The sequence below is a fragment of the Anoplopoma fimbria genome, chromosome 23 (genome assembly GCF_027596085.1).
Source record: "Anoplopoma fimbria isolate UVic2021 breed Golden Eagle Sablefish chromosome 23, Afim_UVic_2022, whole genome shotgun sequence".
Taxonomy (NCBI): Eukaryota; Metazoa; Chordata; class Actinopteri; order Perciformes; family Anoplopomatidae; genus Anoplopoma; species Anoplopoma fimbria.
Window position 1 is genome coordinate 15,086,934 of NC_072471.1, and position 26,759 is coordinate 15,113,692.

The 26,759-nt window shown below is 41.4% G+C and overlaps 1 protein-coding gene across 1 annotated transcript in view; it reads left to right on the forward strand.

The window, feature by feature from the left end:
• The window catches only part of LOC129112436 (synapsin-3-like), a 103,573-nt gene that overhangs the window by 2,800 nt on the left and 74,014 nt on the right, over positions 1 to 26,759 (forward strand). The window contains exons 2-3 of the mRNA XM_054624537.1: positions 6,823 to 7,322; positions 23,908 to 23,965. Of these exons, the coding sequence (XP_054480512.1) occupies positions 6,883 to 7,322; positions 23,908 to 23,965 (498 nt within the window). The 5' untranslated portion in view covers positions 6,823 to 6,882. The remainder of the gene's footprint in view (positions 1 to 6,822; positions 7,323 to 23,907; positions 23,966 to 26,759) is intronic.

Sequence of the window (26,759 nt, forward strand, 5' to 3'; positions counted from 1 at the left end):
ACTCTGTCACTGCAGTCGACGAGGTTCACAGGATGACTTTCTCATTCCTGCTGGCCAGTTCTGCAAGTGCAGAAAGGAGCCCGATTCTGAGATAGGTTCAAGCTCCATTTTCTTTAAAATCTAAAGTGGATCTGTGTGTGGTTAAGTGTTGTCGAAATGATGTCCCCGTTTTCCTATTATGTCTTGTCTGGTTAGACTTAAAAATGTAAAGTCTTTAACTAAATAGAGGCAGTGTACTGAAATAATCTCACAGCACTGAAATCAACAGCCTAAGCCTAACAGTGTCTTCACAAGCTGGCATTTTACAAGTTTTGCAATGGCTGATTAAAATAAGCAGCAGGCCTCCACACAACCTCCCACAACAACTTAACACCATCTTATCTGTAGAAGATTGCTACATCAGAGGCGGCAGCATTAAATATCATGGCTTTAAATTCATGCCAATAATGAAGTTTAAGATATGTGTTCTATGGATGTTTCTCGCAGGTCATATTTGTCCTAAAACAGCATCGAAAAATAACTCAAAGGTTTCTTTGTTTTATTGTAATCTGTCCCGTACGTTCCTGACCATTAAGCAGTTTCTGTGAGTTAATCAGCCTTAAATAGCAGCCCACCCTTAAATAATTGAATCAGGCTGTGATTCAGTTATTAGTTTTAGTGCATCATGATACTCATAAAATTATGAGGAATGACTCAAAGGATTCATTTTGGAGGAATCTGAATATTATTATGTTTTCCTTGAAATTGAAAAGATGTTGGTGGTCTTGAATTAAAGTTTATTCCAATACTGCATACACAAGGTTGGATCATATACACAATCATTGATTATGAATTCTAAATATCAGCTATCGTTACATAAATCCTAGAAATTGCTACCAAAATGGCAGTCGAGTACCGGCTTCTGTTTCGTGTCACACAAACATAACCAACCCTATGTAATGGCAGTCATTAGATATAATTGAGTCAAAACGTGAACTGTACGCTTATGACAGGTTTGATATGGATTCATAAGTGATAAGTACAAGTACAGGAGCCTTAAAGTGACAATAGACAACTTTTCAACTCTCCCCCAGATGTATACCGTGTCTACCATCTTAGTTTAGCGTGTTAGTGTGCTAACATTTGCTAATTATTTGATGCTGATAGGGGTCTATTTATACTAAGCCAGTATACAGTCATAAACCAAAGCATTGGATAGAGATTTCAACTTGATGAAGGCACTATATATAGAGTCAGTCAGTCACCAAAGTAATTACAATTTATCCTGAGGGGGACATGATTGTTTCTGCCAAATTTTAGATCACCAAAATCAGTAGGATTCATCCCAGATGGGAACATGAATGTACAAAATTTCAGGGTAATCTGTTGAATAGTGAACTGAAACAGGAAGTAGCTAATAGTTGGGATATATCAGTCTGGATCGAAGTTGTGAACTAACTGACAGACAGGCAGACTGACATTACCGTCCCTAGAGCTACTATCAAGGCCGAAAACTAATGTGGACAAGATACAGTAAAAGTACATGAAAAAAATTAAACCATTTGGCTCATTGTCATATTTAGAAAAAAAGTTCACCGTCAGTCAATAATAAACTTAAAATAACCAACTGTAATCTTAAATGTTGTAAATAAGTATCATACTGAAGTTAATAAGGCAAGAGGAAAGACAGGAGGAAGCCTCGCAGTCTCCTTTTAACTGAAACATAACTAATAAGCTCAACTAAGGCGAAAGAATTGGACGGAAACAAAAACATAATGATTTCATGAAGCCAGGATGGAATTACAAAATAGGTCATGGAAATAAATTCAAAAGAGTCTGAAGAGAATAAGATTGGATTTTATGTACTTATTATATTTAGATATTTTTTATATATAGTTTTCTTTGGATATTTTTTGACCAATTGGGATGTATAAGAATGTGCATATCACATTTCAGGGAAAAACTGACCTTTTGAGATCCATTAACAGAGCAGTGCATTGGTCAAGGGGACATTTTGGCCTGCTGATGGCGCTAGAGGAAAGGACAGGAAATCACCAAAATCCATAGGTCTCATCTTCTGAGGACCATGAATGTTTATGTCAAAGACATCAAGATATCTTGCTCTGGACCTGTAAGTGTTGGACATACAGACAGACAGGTGGACAAACTCACCAACATTGATAAATCCCAAAAATTACTAGCTACAGTAACCATGGCAACAGCTCTGACTCCAAGGAATTTTTACTGGAAAACTCTAGGTGGTAACTGTCATTACCATCCATCTGGTACCGAGTCCCACATCGTTATTTATAACCCCCCCCCCCCCCACAATGCCTTGGGGCAGGTTAAACGCCACCTTGTATCCCAGCATTTGGTCTCTCTGCTTTCCCCACTCCATTTCATTTCCTTCTCCTCACTTTGACTGGAGCCCAGCGACCCTCTGCTCTAACAGGTTCCACTCCCAGCCCCCCCAGCTCTGACTGTCATGAATAATAAAAGCCGCGTTTGACTGCTGGACAGCAGGGAGACACAAGACGTATCCCTTTAAGCCTGTTACAGTTAACCAGTGTTGGACAATGACTGATGATCTGGCTTGGTCTGGGGTGTGAGGAGTGCTCTTGTAAAAACCTTGATAAGGCTGCTAAAAACAGTTGTCATTTAAGAACAACATTTATGCTCATGTTAAGTTCATTAAATGATAAACACATCAAAGTAAATGGTATTAGATAAAATAAACATAAGGTAAGATGAGGGAATTAGTGAGTTCTTCCTTTATTGATTAATTGACAGTATTTCCTTGATTTATCATTTAACGGTTTGGTTAATAAAATATTGAAAAATGCCCATTGGTATTTTTCAGAACCTAATTAGCCATGTTTATATAGATTGTTTTTATGCGTCCAACAATCCCATACCCAAAGACTAAGATATATCCATATTTGAAATGCTTGGATATTAATAATGACTTTCGAATGGTTGTCGATTCATTTTCTGTCAATCAACTGATTGACAAATTGACTGATCGTCTCAGCTGTAACATCAGCATATAAAGTCATGCATTTTTGTTTGGGGACGGCAGGTAAAAGAAAAAGTGTTGGTTTTTAAATTCTATGAAAGTTGCCTGCAACGGAACATAAACCTAGAATTTAACAAGCAGTGGCCACCATGGGCATTTCTGCCCCTCGCCACCAATTAACCACACTTCCAAAAATAGATACACATAGTCCACATTGTTATTCAATCTGTACAATTATTGAGGAGCACATCTTTCATTCAAAAGGAACCAACGAGTTAGCCTAACGTCATTGTTCTCATTAATAAAAGCAGCCTCTGTTTGGTTTGCATTTTTATAATGCATGTTAATGCATAATTTGGACATGTACGGTGGGAAACAGAAGATTGAACGACAGTACTGCGTGTCCTTAACAAATGAGTCAACAATTCTAACAAGCTTTTTGGTGTGTAAATTCACAGAACAGCCATCAGATTATGTGAGAGATTCAGCAGATAATCAGGATGCAAAAAAACAAACAAAGTTGAGACCAGCAGGAAGGAACTGCCATCTCCCCTAAGCTGTGTCTTTGTCGATTACAAGATTCGTAAAATCTTGAATAAGTAACGCACACTGTACACCAGCAGGGGTCCCAGAGTCTGGTGTGGCATCATCCTGCTCTTCCCCATCATTATGGAGCAAAGCCTGTGATTACTGCTGAGCCACACTTTTTACTGTTAGTTTTAAGAACTCCTCGAATATTACCTTTATAAACGGCTTACTGCACCACTCATCAAGTTTCAATGATGGATTTCTGTCTGGGTGGAGCGTAAATATTAAGCATCCAATATCTCGTGATATAACAACTCAGCCTTTTTATAGTTCGCATCAACAGACGTTTACCACACAAGTGTTATGAAATATCACAAATGCGTGGATAACCCGCAGCGCTCTTTTTGTCCTATTCCTGTTTGTCCGTCTCTTTCAGAACAAGCTCTCATCACTTAATGTTTGCCACCAGGTCAGCAGTAACCGAGAACAGGGTTTCCGTGGTTTCCTCCCAGCGTGGACACACTGCAGAGAGAACTAAGAGGCAAAGCATTTAAGGATTTAAAAGCTTCACTTGTCATCAGGAAAAGAGAGGAAGCAGCTTATTGGGTGTTGGGAAAGCGGGGAATGTGCCAGTGGTGTAAAGATAGTGATTTTCATCAGACGGCTCCTTTTCTGTCCAACAAGATCAAGTGGTTACAGAGAGGGCTGAGCTGGCCATCAGTGGCCCCGTCACTGTAATTGCCACTGCTTGCTGTTCATCTTCATTCTTCGTCTGTTTTCTCGTTGTTTTCTATAATTTGACTTTATCCCTGCGAGTTTGCTCTGTAAGAGCCGCGTGGTGGTTGACACACATGCATAATCCTCGGGGGGGAAGCCCCTTAACTTGGTGATGGGAAGTGTTGTTCAGCCCGGCAGCTACAAGGCATTTTACATCTCCCATTTTGGTGTTATTCTTCATGACAAAAAGCATCTTCTCCGCTGAAATTCCCTCGGGGGGGAAAAACACAGAATCCCGAAACTCAAGTATTAAAGGATTAGTCTAATTATATACTCTTTTATTATTGTCAAGAAATGCCTTGTTTATACCAAACCAACAATGAGTTAGCATTGAATTACACGTCAATGAGCACTTGATGTGAAACTTATTCCGTCATGGTAACATACTCATAGGGAACTTAATGTGTATTAATCTAAGGGTTATAATATATTTAGAATTAATTTCCTTTCAATGATGAAATCACACCGAGATATCAAGAAATAGAATTGATAACAAGCACAGAATACCTCAAACTTTGCCACAAAATAATAAACTCCGTACTCTCATTTGTCAAGTATTTAATTAAGTTATTTGATAAGGACTAATTATTTAATGAATAATCCCAAAACATGCCTTATTGTGATGTATATATTTATTTATTGAGATATGAAATGACCTATATCGTATAATAAGATTTGGGTCCATATGGCAGAGCCCTTTAATAATCTACAGCTGAAAATATCTCCCAAGAAATGCAATATTTTCTCCCGTTTGAGTGGCTTTTGCTGAAAAAACTACCGTACCCAGGTGTTTTAAGAAAAAATGACTGAGGGAGGTCACTATCTGTTTTAAAGCTGCACTAATCAACATAATTGCATGAGCGATGAGTTAAATAACTTTATGTGATATATTTTAGGGGTCATTCGTAGTGACACAACCCCAGAGATTTAGTTCCTTTAACTCTGTGGGGCGTTTTGGAGTGTTTCAGCTCATTGTTTTGCTTTCATGCCCCACAACTTTAATGTCTCCACTCAGGGTTGCCAGTTAATGAGGAACAAATAGCTGAAACTAATTCAGTCTAAGAGAAAAGAGACTTTCCCCCTTTGGGAATCAGTGCAGTCTTGGGACAAGAAACATTATTAGTGCAAGACAACAGCGAGGATCAGGAGATATTCCTGCCTACAGATGCTCAGGCAGAAGCTACAACTTTTAATCTGCGTGAAGACTTCCTGATGGTGATTGTCTGACTAAATTAACTTGTCAAGATGAAACATTCGCCCCACTTCCCCTTCCTCTTGCGGGGAGGGCTTGTTAGACCCTCCTCCCCCTTCAACTACGAAGAACTGCCGCCGCAAACACCCGGCACATCCGCCTGGGACGCGACGCCTCCATAAGAAATGCACTTTCATCCCATCCGAGCTCCCTTTACTATGAGAGCGCCCTAGTTTTAATCAGGTTTTAGGGTTTCTTTTCTCCTCCGCCAGCATGCTCGCTTCGTTGCAGTTCGATAGCTAATCTGTTTGAATGTCTCTTCTCTGCCACGCTGTGTTACATAACTGTTTCCTTTCTCCCATCGGGCTCAATCTGCTTTACAAAGACATGTGCTGTGAATCACTGCTCCAACTTTGCATCATCACCGTGTGTGTCACTGGATTATTTGGCTGCGGTTTCTGTCCCACCCTGTGTGGGTAATTTAATCATATGCAAATCAGGATTAGCAGATTCATAGCTGCATCTTAGTTCACCTTTTCAATATAACAGTCTATCAAGCTTTTGTTTGGCACCTTCCTGAGCTTCCTGACATTTGTTTTCCAGGTCTGACTCTTCACCTCAGATCTGATGTTTGCTAATTAGTGTGAACTTCAGAAAGCAGAAAAGCATCACATGTTTAACAAGTTTCCATCTGAGCTAAGTGCGACAAACTCTAATCCTGAGGGAGACCAACGCGTGCTGCGGCTCGTCAAACTGGGGGGGGTGCAAAATGTGTGTGTTTGACACTGTGCTTTTAATAACACGAGACAACTTCACCGCTAATTTCTTCTCACCGACAGCTCTCTCTACTCTCTATCGCTTGACTGCACACTCATCTACGCACACATTACATGACGTAATATGTAAACATGTGGATTGCACTTAAATCTGCCTTGGCCATTTCTATACGGTGATGGGTTCTAGTGCCAGCATCAAATCTTGGGGTGGCGTCGCAGATCACATGTTGTGTTTTTTCATCTACTCTTGTGGACCCCGTTCTTGCAGTGCCATTCTGACCCGATCTCTTTGGTGGAGATGGCCTCATCGTATTAAAAAATGTTTATTTGCATCTTTTATTCCTGTTAACACTAAGTTACATAATGTGTTAAAAAACGACCGATGTGTATCGTAGCAGAACATTTTTTTAACGATTTAAAATGTATTATTGTGGCACCAAAATGTGCGGCTTTAATAACTTTTTTTTTCTTCATTAAAACAAGATGTTACAAATAATCAGATGTGAGCAGAATTGCAAAACAGATGGTGAACGGATCCTTTCTCCTCTGTGCAGGATTTCAGGCATTCTTCCCCCTCGCCTCCTCTGGCCTGACGGACCCACCAGCCCATCACCATGAACTACCTCCGCCGGCGCCTGTCAGACAGCAGCTTCGTGGCCAACCTCCCCAACGGCTACATGATGGATCTGCAGAGGCCGACCCCTCCAGGCTCATCCACTTCCTCCACCTCCTCCCCAGCTTCCCCGGCCACAGAGAGGCGGCAGCCCCCGAGCATCCCGCCGCCGGCTTCAAACCCGGCCCCGGGCCCCGGCTCGGCCACGGGCTCGGCCACGGGCTCGGCCACGGGCTCGGCTTCGGGCGCAGGGAGCTTCCTCAGCTCCTTCTCCAGCGTGGTGAAGAGTGCTCAGATGGCCCAGAACGTCGCTGCCGCCGCACACGCCAAGTCAGCGGCGACAGCAGCTGAAGGAGCCTCAACAGGAAGCAGTCAGCCAGCGAAACCTGTCGTACGCAAGCCCAAGATCCTGCTGGTCATCGACGATCAGCACACAGACTGGTGAGTGGACGTTTTCCTTGCCTACGTGTGTGCTTGAGAGTTGTTTAACAAAAAAGGTATCTTTTCACATTTTCCTGCATGTTTTTTGAATTCCGCTTCTTAGGTCTAAATTTTTGGCGTAATAATGACGTGTTTCATTTGTCTCAAACCAGTTCCTAGTTAACAAGTCCTAGTTTATTTAAAGTTTAGCTCCTTTGAAAATCTACAATGGATTCCAAAAAACAATAAGCAGCTTAGCTCACTCGCTATCTTTACTGACGGGAAGTAACATCACTACCGCTGCTACACGAAGCAGAGTAGTATCTGAAAAATAGAAGATGGCAGCTCGGACCTTTTGTTTTCTAAAGGTTAGTATGTTTAAACTGATCAAATGAAGTCCAGTTGCCCTAGGCTTTCTCTAACTCAACCTGTGTGGAATCATTATTTCATGCAATATCTAACAATATGGTCATTTTGAGAAGTAGTGAAGGCAACTTATCCATGTCAGTTAGCCTGTTAGCCACAATTTTTCCTGATATGCATAAGGATGATAATGACTGAGCGCTGAAATGCTTAATTTTCACACTTTGTACCTCACTTCCCTTTTTGTTTTTTAAGCTCCTGCCAAATCAAAAACCTTCTTCTGGCTTTGAAAGACGCAGAGACATCTTATCGTTTATGATAGACTCATACGTCCTTGGCTTTTGTCGGCTTATACCATGGCTGCCATGGTAACGAGAGGGAGGTGCTTTCTTCTGAAGACAATTAAATTAACTTCAATGGGAAGAAATAGGTTCATCTTTAAGCAACAACACACAAATGCACGCTAGAGGCCAATGTCGGACATCTTTTGCTTCACACAGGAATTGATTTCCAGAGCTGCAGCAGCATTTATCATGTTTGTCCTACCGGATCAATAACCCCCTCTTCCATTTCATGAATTGTTATTCTGTTGCATGACATTTGGTGGTAAATCGAGCTCAGTGAAGCTGTGATTAGCTATTTCCAGCCCTTTGAATTTATCTGTACATTAGCTGGGATCTTTATGTACCCAAGCATCTGTATCTGAGGCTCTGCTGGGAGATCACGCCGGCTTCTAAAAATGATCACTGAATTAAAGCGCCCCGCTGACACCAGGATAGATCTCAATATTCTGCAAAGGCACGCGGCCTCTTTTCTTTAATCCCGCTGGTTGATATCCCAAAAGGGCCTGTTCCTCCCCACATCCCTGTGTTTCTGAAACAAGTCCACAGATGATCATCAAGGCTTGTTCAGACTCTCTGAGGGACCATCCTCCCTCTTGAGAGGACAGCAGGCAGTTTTATTCACCTAAACACACTCAGCTACTTATATTACAGAGAATAATGGAGGCTTTGATAAGTGCTTGGCTGCTTTTTCAGCACAAAAAAAGAAAGTTGAGTTTCTGAAGGACTCGTACACGGTTGGTTGACACAGCAACACCTGTTTGATATCATGCATTCCACTGCAGCAGCCCTGCAATAAATACTACCTCTGTGAAGTGTTTCATGTAGAGTTTTTGTTGAGACATTTGTTGGTCATTTCTAAGGCCATAGTTTGTGGTAATGTATTGGATTGCATAAATTCCAAGTTGCGGCCTAGGCTGAGCCTTCTGAACATTATGTTGTTGGAATTCGAGAAGTAGGTGTCTTATTTATCTTCATTTTATGTTCATGTATTTTTTATTCCTTTGTGTTTGATGTACAGTAGGATATTTTGGATAGTCCAGTTTGCGTCAGCTATGAGGAAAATGTCATTGAAAATGTCAAGTCTCAAGATCGAGCTGAGCTGACAAAATTAAGTTGCTGATGTCATCAGGGTTCTTTTTTCAGACATTGTGGCACACTATTCACAGCCACAGAAGACATGACAAGTAAAGTGACATTTCAACAAAATCGTTGAAATGCGCCTTTAAACGACCCAGAAGCAGTCTTGTTTGTTGCATGGCCGTTCATATGAAGCAAACCACTGTTACCTCAGTGGCTGGGTTAACCCCTCCATATCTGTCTCAAATGGAAATGGAACATGAATCCCAAAAATATATATTTACAGTTATATGTTTCAATAAGAAATATACATTTTTATTATTGTTTGATTTGGAACTCAGTCTGTTCCTTCTCTAGCCACCAAGTGGCACTGTAGTTCAAGTTCAGCTTGACAGAAATGCTCGTCAGTTGCTTTGATATTTCTGCTCAGAAGTGAAGGGCTTAGGCCAGCAGATGGCGATGTGTGACAGCTTTAGAGGTTAACATGACACACTCTTCCTCTGCTGTTGAAATAATCAGCACCAGCAGCTCTTCTCAGTCAAAGCAGCGTTCCTTCTACAAACACAGACTGAAATACTCTACTTCACCCTTAAATCATTCCTTATCCCAGAGGTTTTTAAACTATCACCTCATGCAATAATACTGCATGAGGTAAAAGAGGCAGGTGCATTCAAGTTTTTCTGAAGACAATTGTTAGTTGGTTATCGTAGTTTAGTGCGCTCACCAACACAATCAACAGTTACAGCAGTGGCTCTGACAACCAGCTCATGGAGGGAGTTATAGCACTTTAACCCAACTACCGCAATTTGCGTCAAAATGTGCACCTCCTCTATCGAGTTATGACTCTGAACATGAAGCGATGATACACATATTTTTAGATTTAATGTTACTTCCACTTCCATTGTTGGCTTAGGTGGTATCTTTTTTTTAATAACTTCATACCTGAGAATAGCTGGTCCACCTTAATGGTCAGTCCACCTTAACTGAGCCTGGGATTAAGTCGTAGCTTACTTTGGGGCTAACCCCCTTCACTTGAATCAGCAGGTGGCAAGCAAGACTCTGGATCTTGGCTTGGGTCTTGAGTAGTTTTAGCATTACTTTGATGACAGATAGCTGAAACCGTACACTGCACTGCTACGTTCACAGCTATAACGTTGCGGCTAACCTCATACTCCTTGTCTCAAACACACAAACACACACACATGCACACACAGTTTTAGGCTGCTGTTTTTGTTTTAAAACGTCCCCAACAGACGTCATTCAACTCTAAAGCAAGCAACCATGTAACGTTACGCAAGTAATGGGATCAAAGTTGGCTTAAAAAACACATCATACAGTCAGGCCAGGCAACTGACCGCGTTGCAGCGTCTGAGTGGCGGCGAGGTACAGCATTTTGTGCACTTGTAGTTTTGTTAGCTGTTAGCCAATCACACAATCCAAAAGATCAATCGTGAGCAAACTGTTTTCCCCCAACATGTCTTTGGTTGCGGAGTAGCAGCTGGGGGTCAGCGATGCACTGAGCTGTGCTATAACTTGCAGCCACCTACCAGCTGGGGACCGGTTAGGAGTAGCTACTGAGGAGTCAGCATGCAGTCAATGGCAGTATGAAACAGGCTAAACTACTGGTCACAAACAGGCTCACTAGTGAATACTAGGCTTTACTACTTGAAGAATTAGATTCCAGTGTGTAGGATTGTTGCTGACTCGTGTGATCTAAAAATGTCCAATAACTCAAATGCATATTATCACATTATCACTGCACACAAAAAACTGTTTGCACTCCCGCTTGTTGCGCTCAAAGAAAGGCACACACTGCCGAGTTACAGATCATCTACACATTTATTAAAGTGGAGATTTATTTGTAGAAGCAAATGTGGATATTTTATTTCAGAATATTTGAAAACAATTCAAATTGTGCTTTGAGGGGAAAAAAATGTTTTTGGACACTGGGACGGGTGTGTGTCTGCTCATATATCTCGCTCTCTCTGGGCAGGAAAATCAAAAGGAATGCCAATTGACACGAGCAAATAGGCTTATTTATATCCTATATCATTTAGGTCCTTATTGTTTTGAAATAGATTATCAGTTTGGTTTTTTGCCAGACATTTAATGCTTTTAAGCCAAAATGTAAACAAATGGGATTATTTTTTAAGACACCATGTGGTATCTTTAAACAGTTAACTGGCCACTGGTTCTATTGCGGCCCCAGCAGCCAACAAATTTTATCTGGAGGAGAAACTGTAAAAGACGGCAGAAGGGACTGTACAACTTTACTCTGTTGTATTGACAAATGTCAACCAGATGAGTAATCACAATGAGCTGTAACCATTCACCACTACTCCTCTCTCATCATCCAAGGCTAGCACACAGCTACAGCCGGTGTGTTGCAAAAAAAAATTCACCACCGTTATGAGAGCTATTTACAAGATAAACATGAGTCGGAAGCTGAACCTCATAAAAGAGTGTGCTAGTTAAGGACGTTGCGTCAAAACAACTTTTTAACATTAAAGTATAGGTCAGAATATAAAAAAAGTAAATAAAAAGTTAAAAATATATAATATTCATTAATATATATTTTTTCAATTTATTATTTTCCATATTTTAGGAATCATCAGAAATCATTACATTCAAACATAAACAAAAACATTCAAACTGGTATCCAATAGCAACGATGCTATGAAGGACTTGATGGATAGAATACGTGTCATTTGGAACACACATGAAAGGAAAACATCAAAGGAACAGAATCCATGATGTCACGATGACATCATGGATTCTTAAGAGTCAATACTGGACCAAAGTTTAGTTCAGACACACATTTCACTCAGACGCCAGTTTGGTTCAGAGAAAAATTTGACATCTTAAAAGAAAGACCCAGGTCCAGCAGCAGGAGACAAAGCTGGAAGACATGGAATTAAATTCCAAGGTGGTTGAACCTCCAATTAATTTTTACCTCAGTTCACTCGAGGAACAAGTCAGAAGTGAACTGAAGGACAGCGAGGCGAGGCTCACCAAGACTGAATCAGAGGGGAGAGTCCTCCTAGACATCGATGAGGACTCGTTGCAACATTTTCTTGATCATGTCCAAGAAAATAACGTGAACAACAGGTGGAGCGACGAGAAACAAGAAACGCCGAAGGAGGTATGTGGCCTGAAAGATCAGCTGCATGAATCTCAGGCTAAACATGGCCAATCTCATGTAAAGTTGGAGCAAGTGAAGGGAGAGAAAGAGGCCCTTCAAAATGAAGTGGAGGCTAAGAAGATGGAGCTCCATGCTTTAAGGAAGATGATTGCAGTGGCTAGAACCAACGTGGAGATGGAGAGCTATCTGCAAATCGAGACGGCTCAAACACAGAAACTGCGCATTGAACTGAGAAAGATGGCGGAAGCTTTCAAAAACCAGGAAGAAGCAGCAAAGCAGACCCTGGAAAGATCTCACGCTTTCTATCAAGCTCAGATGAACGAAGCACAGGACCTGCTGCAGACTGAGCGTCTCCACTCTCAGCAGAAAACTACCACCCAGGAGGAGATGGAGACGTCCAGAGCATCCTGTCTGGCTGAACTGGATGAGCAGAAAAAAGATATTAGTAAGCTCAAGGCTGCTCTGGAGAAGGCTGAACAGGAGATGAAGACTGGAACTCTGCAGTGGGAAGAGGAGAAGTCCTCCCTCATTGCACAGCTGGAAACAGACTGGGACAATAACAATGACCAGCTGAAAACCATAGCTTCTCTTCAAGCACAGGAGGAGGAGGCTAAGCAGACGCTGGAGAGATTCCAGTCAGCCCATCAAGCCCAGCTGGAGGAACAGAGGGCGGAGAACAGCAAGATCTTAGAAGATCTGAAAAAGACAGAAGATCTGCTGAAAACTGAGCGTCTCCGTTTTCAGGAACAGTCAACCCTCACGGCACAGCTGGAAACATCCCAGAGCAACTATCTTGCACAGCTGGAGACGCAGGACAAAGACAGCAAGAACCTCATGGCTACTCTCCAGAAGAAACTGGATAGTGAACGTCTTCTATGGCAGCAGGAGAAAGCTTCCCTGCTGAAGGACAGGTTGAGAAAGAAAGCCTCCTCTCGGGTTCAGCTTGAGCACCAGAAAAAGAAAAACAACAACCTCTTGGCTGCTGTGATGAAGACTGAGCAGCAGTTGAAGAGTTGTAGCATTGAGTGGCAGAAGAAGATGTCTTCCCTCACAGCCAAGCAGGAAAAAACCCGCAGGGACCTCTATGCTGCCCAGCTGATCGTAGCTTCTCTTCAAAAACAGGAGGAGGCCAAGTTAGCAACATCCCAGGCTTCCCATCAAGCCCAGCTGGAGGAACAGAGAGCGGAGACAAACAGGATCGCAGCAGACCTGAAAAAGACAGAAGACCTGTTAGTAACTGAGCTTCTCCGCTTTCAGGAACAGTCAACCCTCACGGCACAGCTGGAAACATCCCAGAGAAACTATCTTGCACAGCTGGAGATGCAATACAAAGACAACAAAAACCTCATGGCTACTCTCAAAAACACATTTGAAGATCAGCTAGAGAGAGCACATCTCCTTTGGCAGCAGGAAAAATCTTCCTTTGGAGTTCAGCTCGACCATCAAGAAAAGAAAAACAACGACTTCTTGGCTGCTGTGATGGAGGCTGAGCAGCAGATGAAGAGTCGTACCATCGAGTGGCAGCAGGAGAAGTTATCCCTCCTTCAGGCCACAGAAAACATCCAGCAGACGCTGCAGGAGAAGGAACAGGAGCGGCAGACGACCGAGAGCTCCTTGAAGTCCCAGCTCGAAGATCTTCAGAGCCAGATCACCATCAAGCAGATGAGGAAGAAGTGGTACAAGAAACTCTTCTCATGACAGGCTCAACACTGAGGACACAAAGACACATTTGTTATTGTATACTTGTGAGGATTAATCAGTCTTAACCCCTAAACAGCACCTTAAAACAGCTGTTTGAGGGTTAAGACTTTATTCTACACTTGGAATGTGAAGTGATTTCACTTTTCAGGTGTAAAACTAAAACTAGTCCTCACAAAGATACAATAACTAATGCGCCCACACACACACACACACACACACACACACACACACACACACACACACACACACACACACACACACACACACACACACACACACACACACAACACAACCAACCCACCAACCATCAACCACCAACCCATCACCCCACACACACACACAACCAACCAACCAACCAACCCACCAACCAACCAACCAAACCATCACACACACACACACACACCACACACACACACCACACACACACACACACACACACACACACACACACACACACACACACACACCCAGCCATCCAAGGAGAGGGGATCTCTCTTTGAATAGCCTTTCCCGAGGTTTCTTCCCATGTCCATTAGATTGTTCTAAGGTTCATGGGGAGTTTTTCCTCGTCTTCTTAGAGAGCTTGGGCTGGGCACCTGTTGCTGATCTGGGTCTGTGAGGCCCACTGAAACACCTTCAGCTACACAAATAACATCTTAAAAAATAAAATCATAAAAATGATGTCATGCTTGGCAGTCGGATGTTGTTGAAAATTTTAAGTTGTACCACTGTCATGTGCGGGACACGCACTGATGAGTTCTCATTAGCACCCTATAGCCTGAATATATACAGTAAGTTGGCTCAACTGATTTGACATGTTGGTCAAAATATAGTGTCTTTTGTCTGAAGTTACATGTTGGTCATCAAAAGAAAATAGTTCAATTAAAAACACTTGAACATTTCTTTCTTCAACATTTTGCTGGTTTACTACGACTCTAAAGTGGCTTAAGAACTTAAGGCGAAAGGTTAATTTAATGTCACAGCACCTTTCAAACAGAACAAATGTATATTTGAAAACACAAAAAAGAGAAAAATATTAGTTTTTAATTCATCAGATATATTTTCATTAAGACAAATATCTTTTATAATAACAAATACCCAAAAGTTTAAGAAAAGTGCCATTAAAAAAATATTGTCCAATATAGTTATGATTGGAGTTAAATCATTTTTATAAACTTCGATGGGTCCAATATGAATGTTTTAGGCATCTTTGTGGAAGATATCTGACCATTGTGTTTGGTTGGTTGCCTTCTAACAAGGCCAGTGAGACAACAATATAACGACGCTGGTATCGGGTTTGTATCCTCAGCAATCGAGTTGCTGTGTGGAAAACACAGATAAATGGCTGAGTCTGACAGTAAGCGCCCAGCTTCACTCCGGTACAAATTCCAAGGGCTTTGGTCTTTTTGCTGCGACCGAAAACTAAGTAGGAATATGCGGCATGCATGCGTATATTGGTAATCCATGCATGCCTGAATGGCTTTAATATATCAGGATACATTTTCAATTTGTTACATCCAGCATGTTCTTTTTTCTTAGTTATAGACAATTGTGGTCAATGCACTTATACAGTGGTAAAAAAAAAGATGGAAAAATTGAAAAGGAATATGCCTACAAAGGGAAAATGTTGTTATGGAGTTGAAGGGGAGAGAAAGAAAGCCAAAGAACTACAGATGGAGAATGAGAAAGAGGTCTAAGCCGAGAAAAGAGAGAAACAAAAGACGGAAAACTCAAAAGAGAGGAACGGAAACATTGTTGAGGGATTTTGCTTCCTTTACACACTGTGTCTGTCTCAATGAAGGCATGATGCATTTTTATATAAATAACCATTAAAGGTGACATGTCATGTTCATTCCCAGGTTCATACTTGTACATTGGGTTTCTATCAGAACAGGTTTTCATTCTTTAATGTTCACAAAACTCTTCTGAATATGCCTGTATATACCATCTGTCTGTACTTGCGTTGCTAGGCAGCAGATCCATGTGTACTTCCTGTCAGCTGATTTCAGTCACATCCACTGCATCTGGAAATAAACTGTGACATAGTAAGAATGTTTACGTTTGAAACTGTGAACTGGTCTATAAATGGTACAATCCAGACATCACAACCGTACGGACATCCTGACGGCTGGTTTTAAAGGCACAGTTTCTGAATGCCAGCTGTGTGTACTTCTCCATTGATAGAGTTTGGATACTTTCACAGTATTTATATAGCACTTAGACCTGCTTTATAATAAAAACAAGGTATTAAAATCTCCCTTTTTAATATATGTGACCTGTAAAGCAGTTGGCTTGGAGTGTCATCAGCTTCAAACTTGAATTATTTGGTAAATGTCAAATAGTGTTTGAAGAGCATTCAGTATATATCATGATTTAAATAAATGTGGTTTTGTTCAAATTATTTAGCAAATTTCAACTTTACATCCAGAGTAAATCTAGCAAAATTATTTGGAGTAAGTCAATTCCAGATTTCTTTTTAGAGAAAAATAAGGTCTATTCATATACCAAGACATTTCTTAATTAATCAGTGTTATATATTGTGTGAAGCCACTGTATCCACAGATACTCAGCTCTATCATTATAACTAACACCATGAACATTCATTGAACGGTATAAATAGAATGCGGATGACTCGTAGACACAGTGAAGGGTGTCCGTCCGTCCGACGCTCCCCGTCTTGTGGTTGAATCTCCTCCGGGGCATTCCTGCAGAGAGCCTGAGGTCTCTGGGGAAACGCTGCTCTGTCCTGACAGGCTTGGCCTCCAGCAATGACTGATGCACAATGGCAGTACATAGAACTGAGGCAAAGTCTCCAGGAGCATCACCACCACCACCACCACCACCACCGACAATCCCTCCTTTTCTATCTCTCTCTCTCTCTCTCTCTGGGGCTGACATGTAAGACGTTTTGCCAGGAAGCTGTCAGTCTATTTGCGCTCCCTTCTGAATGATATGAGCTGATTGCTCGATTCAGGCCCCTCTCTGGCAAAGTGTTTGGTTCTTCATGTACGTAGCAGAGTACCTACCATGCAGACCCTCTGGTTGCCCTGAGCCATATGATGATGGTTAAATTTCATGTCAAAAAAGCAGGAAGCCTTTACACTGTTGAACATCTCAAGGGCAAAAAGAAGCAGAAAATCTTCTTGTGGCATTTGCTTATCCATGCTTTACTCTACCTCACCAATAGGGTCACAAACTGTAAAATGCAAACACCTGTAGTCCAGCATTAGAAAGTACCAGAACTATTTTTTTTTGTTGCTCTTGTCACATTTTACTAAATGAGGCCTTGTTTTTCTCTGTAGTTTACAAGACAATGGAACCAGCACAATTATAACTGGAAGAAGTGAGAATTTAAACATATCTTATGCTGTAAAACACAGTCTTAGTGCCACAAAGCATCAAGAAAGAAAAAAACGCTAGATTGATTTCTTTGATAATTATTTCAGCAGAAAATTTTGGTAAACAATGGAATCTATATTTACAATATTTTTCCCCAAAACCCTTAAGTGTTACTAATAGTGCAGGCCGTTGCTGTGGCGTTGCACGAAGCCTACAGCCTTCATTCCCCGGTCAAAAGACCAAGGCCAATAGCCCCGACCTGGTACACTACCAGGACCATGAAAATCACAATTTTACCAGAATTGAGCCTTTATGTGCAATTATAATAATGGTTTAGTTTTGGCAAAGTTTTAATAAGTCACGTTGAATAAAACGTTTTGGTAAAATATCATAATTTTAAGCTTTAATTTGGTAGCTTTTGTTCGTCACACAGGATGTTCAAGGACATTTGGAACGTTGAAAATCCAACGATAAAATGTGTTTCTACATCTTCTTGCTGTGATAAATGGTCTGATTTGGGGTATTTAAAAAAAAAAAAAAAACATGCTATTCAAATCTGCCGACAGGTTTTTGGATCAGGACTACTTTAACCCTGTTAAATACTGAAGGTCCATAAATCCCAGACATCTCTGGTCTGAGAGGGATGGTGCATCTTCATGCTGTTACATTACATTACATTACATTACATTACAGTCATTTAGCAGACGCTTTTATCCAAAGCGACTTACAATCAGTAGTATATTACATATCATTCACCCATTCACACACTGATGACAGGCTACCATCAAGGTGCCACCATCAGACTCTAACTAACATTCATGCAACATCCAGTCCACACCGATGGCAAGCCTTCGGGAGCAACTTGGGGTTGAGTGTCTTGCCCAAGGACACATCGACTGCCGAAGCCGGGTATCGAACCACCGACCCTCTGAACTACCCTGCTCTCCACTACGCCACAGTCGCTTAAGTTGTTAAGCAGCACGTTGAAAGATCCATTCATTTTAATGACCTTATAGGGGTCCTATTAATGAATGCCAAAGTTTTCAGTTCAAACCAGTGCGGCACTGTGACAAAAGCTGAAACGTAGATACAGAGGATATTGCCGTATGTTTCAGCATTTACATAAGTGACAGATAGGTTTGGTGACCGGCTAAGTGTTTTAATTCATCAGCTAATGATCAAGTTAATGTCTCTCTTAACCTCTTAACATTTTGGTGCAGGTGCTTGATTTTTAATATAATACGCTGATTGTCATAATTAGTGCTAAGTTAAAGTGGTTATGATTAATACTTCAGCTGCAGCAGGCAGCTATTTTCAGCCCATTATAAGCTACCTGCTCAGCAGCAAACAGAACACAGACGCAGTATGAGACTAGTTGGTGAACATCAAGAGTTGGAGACCAAAAACAAAGCTAAAAGGCAGTGAGTTTTGGGCTAATATTCGTCAGGTGGAAACAAACCAGAATCATGCTCAGGTCCAGGTCCAGTTTTATTTTAATGCTGTGGTTTAAGCTTGGTTTTTCATTCTTTAATCACAAATTCAAGTCCAGCTGAGGAAGAGTCTCTTTCACTGGTGTGCTCCATGCCGAGATGGTGATACATTACTTGCAATCAGTTCCAGGCTGTCATTATGAAAACAATCCTGTCGGCTGATTATGCTAAATAGCTTAAGCTGATTTAAATGTTTAATGTCATTTTCATTTCTTATTTCTCCAGATATATTACATTTTTTCTGCTGCCAGCCCACATTTAGTTCATTTTTCCCATGAATTTGTATGAATGTTTTTTTAACATCGAACAACTCATGTCAGGGTAACCTGGCGGATACGCAACGCCGTGCAGGACTCTAACACAAACACGACTCAAGACCAATGAATGATTGTGTTGCTCCGTAACTGCTGGATGTGTAGATGGGCAACCTGCTAACTAGTGCACCACATTAAAGTTTAAAAATTAAACTTTTTCCCCCTTTCAGAGGAGGTATTAAACTGAAAAAAATGCATGTGAAGACTTGAGAGCTCACCTTCAGGCACATGTACCCCAGTGAGGGGAAAGTCGCCACAGAAACCACGACTCTGTATGATGTGTGAATGTAACACCTTCATTTGTATGAAAATCCCACAATCCAGTTCAAAAAGGTGAATATGTCAGTGATGTGTATATAGCTTGTTTGTGCTTCCCCCTAGTGGCCAAAAAGCACTTTTAGACAGTTAAAGGGCTGGACTGGTAATAACTACACTGCTAGTCTTATGATTAAATGGTTTCCTATTACTGGGAACCCTGTGTCCTTCATGGGAGAAAACAAGCTAAACCAACACATTGGGAATTTAATCTTCATGTAAAAATATGTATCCAGCACAGAAAATCTAATTTGTGCACATAATAGTATTTGCACAACATCGAGTTTAGCATAGTAGATTCAAATAGAAGCAGAGATAACTGTTGCCTTAGGGGGGAACTGGTTTTGGCAACATACATGACTCATAAGCTTCCTATTAGTGCTACACATAAGAAGGAACATATATTCTCGTGGTAAAAAAGGAATTCAGCTCCACGGTGTTTATATAGTGGGTGTGTGCACGGCTGGGAGAAGGAAAGCCCAGACCTCTTTGCGGAGCTGAATGTTTACATTTGGACACATGTAAAGCCCGACGGCACATAAATTTAATTGATCGCTCGTTAGTGACGACATGTTTCGCAATGCCTTGAAACGCATACCAGTCATTTTTACCCAGTGAGCCCTGGGGGTCCTGGCTCATGCTCTGTAGGGGTGGTGGTCCAGGGGTGACAGGGGGCATTGCTTTTCTAGTATTTAGGTCAGTCACGCCGAAGATTCACTGCTTCCAAAATTACAGAAAATGAGGCGGCGAGAGACCCAAAACAGCTGGGAGACGTTAAGAACAAGAACCCCCTCGGTGGCTGTAATGACCGTTAATGAAGCGACTTAAATAGGACTGACGCGGGGAGATGAAAAACGGCGAGGCGGACACGGAGAGAAGACAAGTGGAGGAGGTCTGAGGAGGATTGTTTGTGCTGCAAAGGGAAAATGTGTTTTGATGCGATTGGGTTGAGTGGCGCTCTAAATCCCAAACAGCCTGTCCCAGTAACGAAGGGCCTCTAGCATGTAGCCCAGATCCTCAGCAACACACAGCTCCAGCCTGAGGCCCTCGACAGATTGTTAACTGTCCCACGCCTGCAAGGGGTGAGAGTTCAACGCTGAGACCGACACAGCACCGGGACACAACATGGCTATAAACTATAAAATAGTAGAAAATGTGCTTTAGAGTATCCGCAATCTGGAACCTAAAAAGGCTCTATGTTTTACCCTATTTATGTAACTGTCGAATTAACATGAGAGCAAGTATATATGATTAGTTGAAGTGTTTCTCCAAAATAAGACATTATTTCCCCTAAACCCTGTTGAATTGCAAGGCTCAAGACAGCTTCTATTGATTCCTTTCTAGAGTTGCATCAATACCAACACTGATCTCAGATATCGGTCCAATACTGACTGATAGCTGGATCTAGTGTCGGTGACAGTACATTTATATCTATTTATTTATTTGTTACATTTTGTTTTACAAAGTTTGGAGAGCAATGTTTGGGTCGAGGCTGCACGGTGGTGTGGTGGATACCAATGTCGCCTCAAAGCAAGAGGCTTCCCGAACAAGACGGCCTTCTGTGTGGAGCTTGCATGTTCTCCCCGTGTCGGCGTGGGTTCTCTCCGGGTTCTCCGGCTTCCTCCCACAGTCCAAAGACATGCACCTTAGGTTAATTGATGACTCTAAATTGCCTGTAGGTGTGGATGGGAGCGTTAATGGTTGTTTGTCTCTATGGGTACATCCCTAGTCTCTTATTTGTCGTTTCCTCGATCCTCGCTTGAACCGGACGTCGTTCTGCGCCGCCATATTGACGGCCGTCCCAAAGCTCTTATTTCGGCAGCGAGGATCGAGGAGCGAGGAGGGATCTCCGAGGAGCCATGAGCGAGGATGCACGAGATCATCCTTTCAGGAAGTGTTGTGAGGGCCGACACGCCCCCTCATTGTTCATCATTTATCTGATTGGACGCTGCAGCCGATCGTACTGATCTGATATAGCTCATCACCACTGGAGTTTTTATGCCAGAGTGATGACAGATCACAGATTGAATGGATTAAAGTTAGAAAGAGAGTTTAAGAGTTGGAGAGTCTGTCTGTTTGTCAGTAGAAACACTTTTACATAATTTATCTTCATTTCCATTCATTCATATGAGGCTAATAATTCCTGAGTGTCAGGTTGGATGAGTTATGTAATTCCTAATTTACCCCAAAACATTGAGCCTAATAAATTAATTCCAGTGTTTAGGAGAAACCATAATCATATTCTGGATTATTTAATAATGACATCACAATCCGAATTTCAAAACATACAGATGTTAACAATTAATAAATAAGACAAACGCATTCCACGGGTAGAAATCGGTGCGCTGCGCTTATGAGCAGGACACAGAACACAGTATAAATACTCAGAACACAGTTTAAATACACAGAGCACAGTATAAATACTCAGAACACAGTATAAATACACAGAACACAGTATAAATACACAGAACACAGTATAAATACACAGAACACAGTATAAATACTCAGAACACAGTATAAATACACAGAACACAGTATAAATACTCAGAACACAGTATAAATACACAGAACACAGTATAAATACACAGAACACAGTATAAATACACAGAACACAGTATAAATACTCAGAACATAGTATAAATACACAGAACACAGTATAAATACACAGAGCACAGTATAAATACTCAGTGCAGTTTGTTAAACAGGTAACAGGCTGCAGAGAGAAATACATTTCTACTCTGGCAGTGATGATGACTTTGTCATTATTAATATTAGTACAGTGATGATTACTAAAATCAAAAGTCTCTCCAGCTCTTAGAGCAGACTGACAGCGGATCAGCTGTGTTCAGCGGCCGCCGTCATCAGAAACAGACGTCGCTTCACGTGACGCTTCAGAGGAAAGGACGTCTCATGTCTCTTAAAACACATTTCCTCGTTTCCTCTCTCCTCGCCTGGTTTCCTTGCGTCTTAGTCCCGCCCACCAGGGATGCATGGAGAGACGCAACGACGCAAGTGAGGGAATCGAGGAGGCAATTTAAGAGACTTGGGATGTACCCTATATGTGTCAGCCTTGTGATAGTCTGGTGACCTGTCCAGGGTGTACCCTGCCTTCGCCCAATGACAGCTGAGATCGGCTACGGAAGCGGTTACGGAAGATGAATGTTTAGGTCGAGCCCAGTCACTTCCACACATTGAGACAAACAGCCTACTTATTTAACACTGGTGTGGGACCAGTACTCAGTATTGGTTCTGAAGTGCTTCCCTACACCTTTTAATAATCTGGCATTGCAAACTCGCTTATTTCAGTTTGCGCCATTAGAATATCACACTGTTTCTGATTTATGCCATAAAGCAGTGGTTTTAAAAGATGCAATTTAGTTGTATCATGGGAAATGTAGGATCCAGTGTTTTGGGAGTTTGATTCACAGAAAAAAGTCTGGATTTGTCTGCATCTTGAGTTTGACCGTTGTTTTACAGCAATGTAACTTGCAAACCCCCGACTTTATGAAAGTGCAAACGTATCTATTCAGGTGTCGAAACATCAGAGTAGAGAAAGACAGTTGTGCCCGGCTGAAGTTACAGGAATTGGAATCAGATTGGTTTTGGCTCAACCCTGGTGGGATGGCATGCTGGCAGAACTCCAATAAACCAATAAACAAGTTTAATTGTGTAACGTGCAAAAATAAACTTAAATTAACCAAGTGTAAAAACGAAACAATGTCAACTTTGTTGACCACTGTGGTTTTCCTGTATACAAACTCCAGTTTTGAATAGCGCAGTGACTCTCTCGGTCAATCTAAATACTGCAGGTCTGATGGTCAGGGAGATAAGTCTGCCGGTAACTGGGAGTTCACAGGTTCCGACCGCAAGAAAAACAAGTGCATCTGTGCTGAATGACTCCCGTGTTACGTCCATGTGATCGTCAGATGGCACCGTTGGAGACGTGTGAGAACTCGGTGTAACTACAATGGACGGTGTGTTTCTTTGATGACAGCTACAGTATTATCAATTCAATGTGGCCTCCAAGCAAAATAAAAAATCACACTCACACAGGAATCATCCGTGATTCCTCTCTATTAGCAGGACTTTATTTCATGAGTTACTCTCTTTGCCAAGACATTCTGTTTACTTGAAGCCCCCGCAAGGTCAGATTCCGTAATTATGGAAAATATGAGTCATTATTTTGCCCGCTCACAAGGTACTTTTGAAGGTCTGTTGAGATTTGGGCTCTCCTTCCATCAAATAAACAAAGGATATTTTAAAGTTGTTTTGACCGTTAGGAGTGTTTGGAGCACATCCACTGTACGGTGGGTGCAGGGGAGGAATCCACATGTTGAAGTACACATATCTTAATCACTGCAGTACACTCATTTATACAGTTTGATTGGTCTCCATTGTAGTGTTGTCATATCTGCAGATTATCAATAAATAAGGCTGACAGATTGTATAAAAAAAAATATATATATATATATGTGTGTGTTTTGTCAATTCCTTGACGGTTTGTCTTCTGTTCCTTTGCAGGGCGAAGTATTTTCGAGGCAAGAAACTGAACGGAGAGTACGAGATCCGGGTGGAGCAGGTATGGTGCATTTAACATAAATTCTTTAGATTTAGATATTCAAATGAATCATTTCAAAATCATGAAAATGTATAAGCTGCATTAGATGAAATGACATTGTGGATGACCTTCTGTTTGTAGCCAATCCAGGCTACCTGCCACTCAATTTGAAACGATGTAACTGGCTGAATAACGCCTTAATGAGATGCAAGTTAGCTGTGAAAAATACAACACACAACAATATGTTTCTTTCCCTCAGTGTGTTATTTTTCAATACGAGAACATCTCAGAGTGCATTATAACTCTTACGCCATTCCCTTTTTTTTTTTTAACAATCCATCTATAAAGCAAGGAATCTCTGTATGTCTATCTATGGTTTTTCACATATCTTGAGAACTGCTATTTGAAATATGGTTATCCATTGAAACTGACCTTTAAAGAATAATTTGACATTTTGGGAAATATGCTGATAGACAAGCCAAGTTAGATGAGAATATTGTTGGCACTTGCATGTCTGTGGGTTATGGAGTTTTTAGCCAGGGGTTAATTAGCTTAGCTTAGCTTAGCATAGCGTTAAGACTGGAAATACAAGGGGTAACAGCTATACCCAAAGTATTTAAATCTACCTCTAAAGCACACTAATCAACACGTTATGTCTCGGACTGAAGTGTAAAAAAATGATACTGCAATGCATTTCCCCCCCCACTCCAGTCTGAATGTTAAGCTCGGTTTAGCCAACCCCTTCAGACAGACATGTATCAATGTTCTTAAGCAAAGAAGCATGTGTTTCCCCAAACCAATCATTTAAAGTGGGCTGATTTTAACATGACACAATAGCGCCAATATTACATACAGTACGCAAAGAAATATGTGTCTAGACATGCAGTATTTGCAGTGTGCACATAAGATCTAATTTACCTCGAATAGCTGTAACAGTTATACATCTGCAAGCCATTGTTGCGCACGGGGCCGTCTTTGAAATGGAGTGGTGGGTTTTTTACGAGGGAAGGAGCTGAACCGGTGATTTTATAGCCTGTTTGCTCAACTCTTTACTGTTGTGGTCACGTCCTCTTTCTGCCGCAGGAGTTGGTTGGAATATGAGACAAGATTGTTGAAGATGAAATGTACAATTTAAAAAAATATATTTTGGTCTCCCAATAAAAATGGTGGCGGAGTTAATTAGCCCACTTAAATTGACCCCCTCTCCTCGAAAATCTCACCCATAGCTCCCACTGTGACCTACTTAGATCTTTTTGGACCCTCCGCTCTTTCCCAGAAGCCCCTCCGCGATGACGCTTACAAGTCGCCCGCTAATTGCCTTCAGCAGCCAGACTCTTCATAGGCTGTTTGTGCACCTCGCTGAGAGCCTTAGGACGACGGAAACACAATCTCTGTGTGAAAAGTTAGCGGCATGCTGAGATGAACCCTTTCAAATGATGACAATAAAAGCAAAGAGACCAAGTGCATGTTCGCCCTCACTTTAATCCCACTTCTCTATACACAGCAAACTGTTTGACTTTTTTTTTAAATGACATGCAGCAACATTGAAACATAGCACTCACTAAGGTTAAAGCAAAAAATAGTTGTTCAAAGCTGCTACCTTAATTTTATGCATTTTACATGAACCTACTATAGTACGTCTATATCTAAAAACAGTTTAAAAGAGCTCTAAAGACTGTTTTCATAAACCAAGAAAACATAAACTTGGTTGGACATTGACACCTTGCCCAACATATGCCAACTGTCATCTGTCATATTCATGCTGTTTAGAGCTCTCTGTTCCCAAACCTCAAACCTACATAACTCTCCTCTGGCTTACTTGCTGCCATATAAGGTACCATCTTCAGAGTCCAGCACAGACTCACCGCAGCATCATGTGATGCTGCAGCGGGGGGAGGCCTGATGCCAGTCTGTGTGGAAGAAGAAAGGGAGAGCGGCTTTGATTCTTCGATGTAACATCTCTCATTAAGGCTGCCCTGCCACCTGTACCTTCCCCGGCCGCAGCGTTGTTGTTGATAGTTCCCTCTCATTTACATGACCCACTTTGAAGTTACATTTGGCAGACGTCTGAGGTCTTGTGTCCACCGGGGTAAACTCTTTTTATCCACCGAACAGATGCTCATTGGAGCGCCGGTGGTGGTGCTTTGTGCTCCCAAGTGACGAATAAAAACCAAGCTCCAAGCCACCGCCTTTTATTTTTTGGCAAATTTATGAAATATGTTCAGTAGTAGTTCTTAATGGTCTGAGGGATGAAAGCATTTATTGTTTTGATTCCAAATGAAAACCACAGACAGAAACTAGAGGGCCCCGCTGACATGTAAGTTATGAGACAATTACAAAAAGCTCTACATTACTCTTAACATGGCGAGAGCTGGGAGTGGCATATAAACTTATTTCGCTCGGTCAGTTAATCCCTTGTGGGTTAAAAGAAAGATAATGTGCAGATACATCAGGTCAGTGCTCATATATCATGAGCCTGTGACTCGTGAGAAAACAGTAAAACTAAGGCAATAAAAAAGTCTGTCATACGTTTTTTCCTCTGATATGTACCTCTTATTGAAATAAAATGTACCGCCACAAGCAACTATTATGGGCTAATGCCAAAAAAACCAGATACGGTCTTTAAAAACAGCAACACAAGAGGAAAGGGTTAAATAGCAAGTGACTTGTAAAGTTTGTAAAGTCAAAGTTAGCTTTGCGTTAGCCACCATCATTTACTGGTCATGCCAGATCAAGTAAGACCACAGCAGGAAAACTGAGTTCAATGTAGTGAGCCAAGGTGCATTTTATTGTTTTAAAGTGATCGTTGTTAAAG